The sequence below is a fragment of the Lineus longissimus genome, chromosome 19 (assembly GCF_910592395.1).
Source record: "Lineus longissimus chromosome 19, tnLinLong1.2, whole genome shotgun sequence".
NCBI classification, from domain to species: domain Eukaryota; kingdom Metazoa; phylum Nemertea; class Pilidiophora; order Heteronemertea; family Lineidae; genus Lineus; species Lineus longissimus.
The window spans coordinates 12232202-12240787 of record NC_088326.1 but is presented as its reverse complement, the minus strand read 5'-3'; the positions used below and the strand labels follow the sequence as shown (position 1 = coordinate 12240787).

Genomic DNA, 8586 nt, shown 5'->3' with positions numbered 1-8586 from the left:
TGGTCGCATTACCAGGGTGGTCGTGTTAATGAAGTTGAAAATCTGGGGACAAAATGCATGATTAGGTTTTCCCGCCAAAATTGTTGAAATTTTTCATAAGTTCAAATTTCTGAAAAATTTTCAAAGCCATAATTTTTTTGGGGCTGATGATGTTTCTTCATTTTGAGCAGAAAAAAAACAAGTGAAAAAAATATTTGGAAATTTTTCCATCCTTCAGTGTTGAATTTTTTCATAAGTTCAAAATTCTGGTCATTAGCCAAATACACTGGAACACCACTGGCCTCTCCAATGGAATGATACTGGTCATTAGCCAAATACACTGGAACACCACTGGCCTCTCCAATGGAATGATACTGGTCATTAGCCAAATACACTGGAACACCACTGGCCCCTCCAATGGAATAATACTGGTCATTAGCCAAATACACTGGAACACCACTGGCCCCTCCAATGGAATAATACTGGTCATTAGCCAAATACACTGGAAAACCACTGGCCTCTCCAATGGAATGATACTGGTCATTAGCCAAATACATTGGAACACCACTGGCCCCTCCAATGGAATGATACTGGTCATTAGCCAAATACACTGGAACACCACTGGCCTATCCATTTGAATACTCAGTTCAAAATTCGGAAAAATGTTCAAAGTCAAAAAAGTTTTTTGGGACTGATCAGGTTGCTTCATTTAGAGCAGAAAAAAACAAGTAAGGGACGCACCACAACCAGCTAAATTGGATTCATGCAGTATCTTCTAAAGTTTGATACTTGCCAAACACTTATGACAGAAAATGTCCGCCTCATATCTTAAGTATCCCAGCTGTCCAGGGTGACAGCCCTGTGATGTAATAGCCATTACATAACCCAGCATCCTAGAAATAGATGATGAACTCGATATGAACTGGCAAAGGAAATGCAAGAATTATTTATACGCATAGATAAAAAGGCTAGAAATCTCACGCTGGTTCGTCACATTTAATAAATTCTCCACCGGACAATGGATTATTGAAGAATGCTTTATAACACTGTGAGAAAAGGACGAGGTGTCGTTATAAAAGTTACGTAACGGTCAGTTGCTGTCCTTCTGGGGGCGCTTAGGAGTCGTTTTTATCGATGGCGTCTGAGGGGTCAAAAGGTCCGCAGTTTGATACTGATCAATACCATTAGCCTCATAGCCTAGTGGTTAACACTGCTGGCTACCACCCAATAGGGCCCGGGTTCGATCCCGGGGAGAACCCAGGATTGTATTTCTGGATGAACCAGCGTGGCTTTCAAGGAACTAAAATTCCTGGCTCTTCACAACACGTACACTAACGTATGAAATACTCGAGGGTCTGTCAGATGAGACTAAAAGCCGTGGTCCCTTGTACCTGAGTGTCTATGCCAGGGCAAGTAAAAGATCCTACATAGGTGGACAGTAGCCTATAGTGGACTCCATACCTCAGGCAAAAATCCAATAGGGTTACGACGCCGGTAATGATGATGATTACTTGACTGAACCATTCTATTCCTCGGTTATCTAATTGTGTCGAAAAGTACTACAAGACGAGGTTGAAATGTCTTCGAAGTTTCTCAGTAAATAGGATAAGTGTCAAAATTTGGCAACTACTGACATGAACCCCCCCCCGCCTCAAGTTTGTGTCCTCTCAAAAAATCTGAGTGTCGAGATCCCAGGTCCCCAATATTCGCCAATGAGGGGGTACAATCCCCCTTGAGGTCTTCAACCCCCCCTAAATCTGCCTTTTGAGAAAGCCTACAGATGCGACTCTTGTGTTATCATACAATCTTGTTTGCCCGAATCGGTTTGTCCATTAAGATAGGTGATAGATGTTGGGCTATCGTGGTCATGGGGTCAAAAAGTATCTGGATGAGAAGTCTCAAAAGTTACATAATATATTCTTTATCATTTTGTTCTCGTAGTCCAGGGGTCAAACCAGCTGTTAGTTTTCTCTTGTGATCTATGGAGTTTTAAAGGGGTTCGCTGTTCACGTCACCTTATTTTAGATTATAAACTCTCAGAACTTTTTACATTTGAATTTTACCGTTCACAAATGCTGTCCTTAATAGAGGGGTACCTGATTAGAGAGGTCAAACAGAATGGAAACAACCAATTCCGGACCAAAACCAGTGTCCTTAATAGAGAGAGTATATCAAATAAAGAGGTTTTTGCTAAGGGAGGTTCCACTGTACATAATTATAATACATGTTCCTTTTATTCCCAGGGATGCCATGGAACTACGGCAAAAAGTCAGAAATATTTTTTTGTAAACCTTATCCTTGGAGATCTCTTTCAGCTCAAGAGCTTTATCAGTCAATTTCAAAGGCGGTTGTCTGCAGCTCAGTCGAAAATTTCATTTTTATATTTACCTGCCGACCAAACAAATCAACCATTTGACCATAAAGCCACATATTCACTGAACATGTAATTTTCTTTCCATTAAAAAAACACCATTGGAAATAATTGATCAAAGTCCAAAAAATTACCTCTAAGCGATTCAACGAAAGGCGACAATCTGTGGGCAGTTAACAGAAGATGATAAGAGACACATTCTTGTCCCCTGATGATGCTATAGTCTCCCCTTCGGAGGAGACAAAAAATGTTACACCACCAAACCAATTTCGTTCACCACCAGACCATGAAGTTGGGTAAACCCTCAACTGCAACAAAAGCTAAGCTTACCAGCTAACCAAAAGAAATTGTGTGGAAAACACTGGTAGGCCTACTGCATCTTATTTTACTATGAGTTTGACTTTTTTGCGGAAAAACAAGAAAACCCATAAATTATCCTAGAATCCCAAAGATAGCTCCTCCAGATTCCCACGATTACCAAGCAACTTTGATTAAAAAAAACAACTTCCATTCTCATCACCTAGATTCCCTGTTTCCCCTGTTCAATAAAGGGTGCTGGCAAAAAAACCAGGCATTTTTCAATTCGCAGAAGCCAAACTGTTTTCTTTAAATATCTGCATCCTTTCAAGGAGAAATTGACAACATCATAAATTATCTAAATATGAAAAAGGCATCTTCTGTATTCCAAGTTCCCTTCAGTTATTTTTTCAAAACAAGGGACAAAATTAAAATATTTTGGCCCCTTTCGATTGTACAGACTCTCTCCTTTTCAATCAAGAATGCTCCAGTACCCCGTTGTAAGGTGTCATTGTGTTAATATCAAGGTTTTGTAAAATGCCACTTACGAAAATTGTCATCATCTTTCTCTTGCGTAATCGTCTTTATCTTTTGATGGACAGCTGTCTGAAAGGGTAATAAATTATCTTAGACCAGTGTTGCCATCTGTTTATAAGTCGAAACACTACACAAGATACCCCTTCTCACATATAGACTGCATCCTTGCAATCCAGGCTGAGGTGTCCTTATTGGCACATCACCTCAAAATGCTAGTGTAGTGGGACTAGGGCCTACTGGAAGTCCACTGGTTACCTTCAGACTCTACTGGCACTGAAATACTACTTGATATAAACATACAACATTGGAAAACCACTGGCCTCTCCAATGGAATGATACTGGTCATTAGCCAAATACATTGGAACACCACTGGCCTATCCATTTGAATACTACTGGTAGGCCCACCACACTGAAACACCACTGGTCCCTCCAGTGGAATGCTATTGGTCATAAGCCTACTCCTATTGGGACACTAATGGCCTTTCCAATGGAATGCTACTGGATGCCTTCTTACAGGAACATCCGTTACTAGGCCTACTACATTGGGACACCACTGGGGCAAAGGCAGCAATACACAACTAGCTCTTCACTTCCAATGGATCCACTGGTTCACCACTGGAACACTACTTCTAACCACTGGCACAGCTGCCAAAACTTGATACTGGTCACTGGGTGAAGGGCACAATAACAATATATACTCCTGTCGAGTCCCAGGTCTCTGGAAAACAAAGAACTAACTCGCTACCTTGAAATTGGCATTAACTTCATTTTGATAAGAGTCCTTTAGGATTCAAAGTAGGCCACTAAATCCAAATGTAAAAAGGGGGTCAAAAACATTGTAAAAGTGTTCAGGTAGAAGAGGGGGGTGAAGAATCCAAAGAGGTCTCTGTAAAATGCTCATGGAGGGTTAAGGAAGAAGTAAGAGAAGGATTCCACCATCTTTTAACCCCTTAGTGACCCTTGATTCAGTGGCCTCTGGTTCTAGCCAAAATAATTGTGCCTTTGGTCACTGGCACTGGGACTTTTTTCATTACTACAAGATTTACATAAAAATCTGTCTATTTTCATAAGAATAACCATGCAAGTTATCTCTGGCTCCTCATCAGCTCATAATATCTTGAAAATTAAATACAGTAGAACCTCCCTTAGCGGACACCTCTCTATTAAGGACACTTTTTGGTCCCAAATTGGTTGTTTCCATTCACTTTGACCTCTCTAATCAGGACACCTCTCTTTTAAGGACAGCACTTGCATGTACAGACTTGTCCTTAATAGAGAGGTTCTACTGTACATCCGTTTATGGTACACATTAACACATCCGATGAAGAAACAGGAAAAAAATATCAAAACTGACAAACCCCGCCAAAGGCCAATTCCTGGAACACGATGCCTTTTCCGATGATGATGATGATGATGATGAAAACTAGTGATAAGTTGAATATTGCAACAAATAAACCCCTGTCCAGCAACTCATCATGATGACGGTTAAATTACGCAACTACTCATAACCTAATTGATTAATTGACACCATCAATTATCCCGCTAATTGATTGACGCCAATTACGGAGAAACCGGAACACGCGGAGATGAAACTGTGGGAGGCGACCAAGTGTTTGGAACAGCTCCACTAGTTTGACCGGCAGGGTCTATTCTACAGACCAAAGACTTTACAGACCTTTGGCTCTCACTTTTTTATTAGTGGAGATTTTTATGAAATCTAAAGTGATATTAAACCAGAAACGGTTTCCGCATCTGCTCAGAATGAATTTTGAAATATATTAAATTTTAGTAACTTGATTTTGAAGAAATATAAGTCTGTAATTCTCAGAATTCTCAGAATTCGGTGAGCATATTGAGATAGTCACAACCAGACTAAATCGATCGGTCATTGCAGCTCCACCGTCTTGCCGACACGGTAAGAGATGATGCGAGACATTCAGAACCACAAGCCGAATGTGACCTGGTTGCACTGCCGTCTTGCCCACACGATGTGAGAGCCGATGTGACTGCATCACCAACATCACCGTATCGCGACTATACTCATAGGGAGAGAGGTCACATCCAAATCAGGCCGAACACGCCGAGAAGAGGCATTACACCATGTAGAGAGGGCACATAAGGAGGAGACATGTTACACCCTGCAGATGCACACCTTGTACAGAAACATGGTGCACTGTGTCTGGGGATGGCTCATCGAGAAGAGAAAGAGCACATCCGGTAGAGACATGGCACATCTAGCAGAGACGATACATCATGTCGAGAGGAAGTACATCCGAACGAGACATAGTGCAACCCTGCAGCGCCATATCACACCCTGGATAGACATGACACATCCAGTAGAGACATATCACGCCCAGCAGAGATGGCACATCGAACAGACATACTTCTAGTGCTTTGATTTGCCGCTAGGGTTCCGTCGTTGGATGTTAGCTTATCGGCCGCGTCGGAAGGAATGAAAACGCTTCACGGATCTCATGTTCTTTTCAACAAAAACAAAAAAATTTAAAAAATCCGAAAATAACTCATATCGCGGCATCTATACCCGATGAGGTCGAGTCATTCGCGCATGTATATATTGTAAGCTCCGTAACTTACTTAGTATCTAGACTCTACTCTATAAAGCTGATGAAGTTGGATGCTTTCTCACAGTACTGCATCTGTGTAGGCTACACCACTACAGCACACGTAGTCTACAGGGTGACCCAGAATTATTTTCCCTCGCACATATATATAAACAATGGCCACCTCCGATTCCAACCCAAATATTCAAACTCTTCATTCTTCTTTTCCTCTAGTTTCTGCTCGTGAGTGACATGAATCAGGACCAAGCCCAAGTTCTCTTCCACGAGGGCGCAATTCTCGTCTTTCTAGATGTACCCCTTGGGACAGAATTCGGCATCGATTGGAATTCATGGAACGTGGGCCCCAAGTTCAAGGGGGTTAAGATGATACCCCCTGGTTTGCATTTCATTTATTACAGGTAATTCCATTTCTAGGTGTACTGTTAGGGGATTTCGCAGAGCCAGCGCTTAGCTAACCTTTTACATTTTTGGGGGCGCTGAAAATGTACCTTCAATTTCCTCTCTAATAGTTGAGCGCAGATCAAGCACCTCTCCATTATAACATTACAAGTGCCAAGGGTGTCCTCCTTGACCGTAACTGTATGACTTGCAAATACGAGGGAAACACCATACAGTAGCACAACCTCGAGCGCTATATTCCAGTTGGTCTGTTTTATCGTTTGTCTTCATCTGATCAATGTTTACCTGTTGCAGTGCAACAAATTCTGACCATCAGGCGGCGCCACGATCTGGTTTCTTCTACAACTTCAAGGCGAAGGAAGTACTGGTAAAGCGATGGGACAGGGCAGCGGAGGACGTCATAACGGAAACTATCTCGACGGAAAATCAAGAACAGTTCGAGGCAAATAAGAAGGAGATGGACCCTTTTCTTGGTGTTTATCCTTACGAGAAGTAAGTTGAACAAAGTAGGGCCTGAAAAGGAAGTGTAACTTATGTGTGCGCAAGGAAGAGACTCTGAGCAAGTTAGCTGTTATCAGTAGAAACTTTTTCAAGTGGAACATTGCACGCATTGGGCAAGGATGTGTATTGGGATACACGTCTGTGTGAGGTTGAATGTAAAATTTACTGATAATAACTCCACAACGGAGCTTTCTGGTTGGCCCATTTCTATTGATCATGCTCTTGGTGCAGAATGTCCTCTTTTGTACTTTAGGAAATCCATGAATTCAAGCTTAAATGGTTTTGATGTACGATGTACTGTGATAGAGGAGAGACCCCTATAGTGATTTTGTGTAACTTAATCTGACCTACCAGGCTCGTGCCTATCGGCTCCCTTTAAGGTTACTGTGGCCAGTGCTTGACTTGATTCTTTGGTCATGTCAAAGACATTTTCTTGAAAACATTCGTTCTGATTTCTAGCTACAAGAAATGGGTGTCCATGACGAACCACATGACAGATGATGTAATTCGGACACTGGAGCCACTGGAAGGGAAGATCTTATCGGTGACAGAGTTCCTATCAGAGCGGAGTACGTCCCAGAGTAGAAAGGCGGCAAAAGGTAACATTATGAAATACAGTAGAACCTCTCTACTAAGGACACCCTCTGGACTGACTAGTGCTGTCCTTAATAGAGAGGTGTCCTGATCAGAGAGGTCAAATTCAATGAAACAACTACTTGTGACAGGAATTGCCAGCCAAACATAAATTGGCCCAAAGTAGACATATGTGACCTGATATCCACTCAGAAGTTTCTGAATCCAGTCTTCTTGACTTTAACAACGTATCAAAACTACTTCGAGCTTCAACATTTTAGTCTTTCTCAAAAGAAAGCCAACTCAGCAAAGAAATATCGAGAACTGGGCATTTTTTGGACACCAGTAAACCTAAATAGTTTTTTTGAAAAATTCTTAATCAAAATCTCATCATGTTGCAGAAAAAGCTGAGGAAGAAGGATCTGAGCAGACGTCGGACGATTCCAGACTTCCTACAATGCAACAGAAGGAGGGAAGCCAAATACGTTTTTCAGCGATTCCAAAGAAATATCCGGAAAATGCTTCTCCGGCTGAAATCACGAAATACAACATGGACTCAAGTTACGCATTGGAAAAAATGATCGAACTAAATTACAGAACGGATCTGGAAATTCTCGGAGAGATTCAGTTCAGTTTTATTTGTTTCATTGTCGGACAAGTCTATGACGCATTCGACCAATGGAAAAAGTTGGTTCATTTATTATGCAGCTGCGAAGGGGCGCTAAAAAACCATACAGAACTTTACGCTCAGTTCATATCTGTCCTCCACTATCAAGTGCGGGAAATCCCGGAGGATTTTTTTGTTGACATTGTCTCGGCGAATAATTTTTTGACTTCTACTATGCAGATCCTATTCTCGAATATGGAGAGTGGCGACATCGATGAGGGATTGAGAAAACGCGGTTTGAATTTCCGCGAACATTTGACCAAGAAATTTAAATGGGATTTCATGGAGGAACCTGACGAGGACGCACCGGTAGTTGTTGAAACAGAATAAATTGGCATTTTTTTGTAATTTTGAAATTTGTCTTCCTTTTTGGCCATTTGAGAAACAAATGTGGCGTAATCCTAGGCCCTGCACTCCCCAAATAAACGGTAGGCCACTGCTTGTTCCTCAGTTTGAAAGAGCCTACAGGGAAGGGGAGAGGAAATCCCCCATTCAATACTCGACAGGTCAGGGCAAGTCCATGTTCTAAGACCACCCGAAATCTATGGTTTCTTGGTACTTCCCATCAGAATCTAAAATATCAGTCATGGAATGAAATAGGATTAACCCACCTTTCTCTCTTCTCTGGGCGGAGTCAAATTCTGCGAAAGGCAGAGCTCGTCTTGGGAAGCAATCCCTTC

General features: G+C 41.8%; 1 protein-coding gene across 2 annotated transcripts; it reads left to right on the top strand.

The window, feature by feature from the left end:
* Window positions 1-5680: 5680 nt before the first annotated feature.
* LOC135502769 (protein AAR2 homolog) lies at window positions 5681-8254 on the top strand. 2 transcript variants are annotated; one of them, XM_064795861.1, is made up of 5 exons: window positions 5681-5748; window positions 5980-6164; window positions 6460-6657; window positions 7126-7265; window positions 7641-8254. In XM_064795861.1, the coding sequence occupies exons 2-5, from the start codon at window positions 5998-6000 to the stop codon at window positions 8234-8236; spliced, it is 1101 nt and encodes a 366-aa protein (XP_064651931.1). In that variant the 5' UTR covers window positions 5681-5748; window positions 5980-5997; the 3' UTR covers window positions 8237-8254. The 2 variants fall into 2 exon arrangements, with proteins under 2 accessions (XP_064651931.1, XP_064651930.1); XM_064795860.1 differs by having other exon boundaries at window positions 5685-5761.
* The last annotated feature ends 332 nt before the right edge of the window (window positions 8255-8586 follow it).

Coding starts and splice junctions, on each gene's coding strand:
- LOC135502769 (XM_064795861.1), top strand. CDS start 5,998: ATGAATCAGGACCAAGCCCAAGTTCTCTTCCACGAGGGCGCAATTCTC. Junction 6,165..6,459: donor TTGCATTTCATTTATTACAG/GTAATTCCATTT, acceptor TACCTGTTGCAG/TGCAACAAATTCTGACCATC. Junction 7,266..7,640: donor GAGTAGAAAGGCGGCAAAAG/GTAACATTATGA, acceptor ATCATGTTGCAG/AAAAAGCTGAGGAAGAAGGA.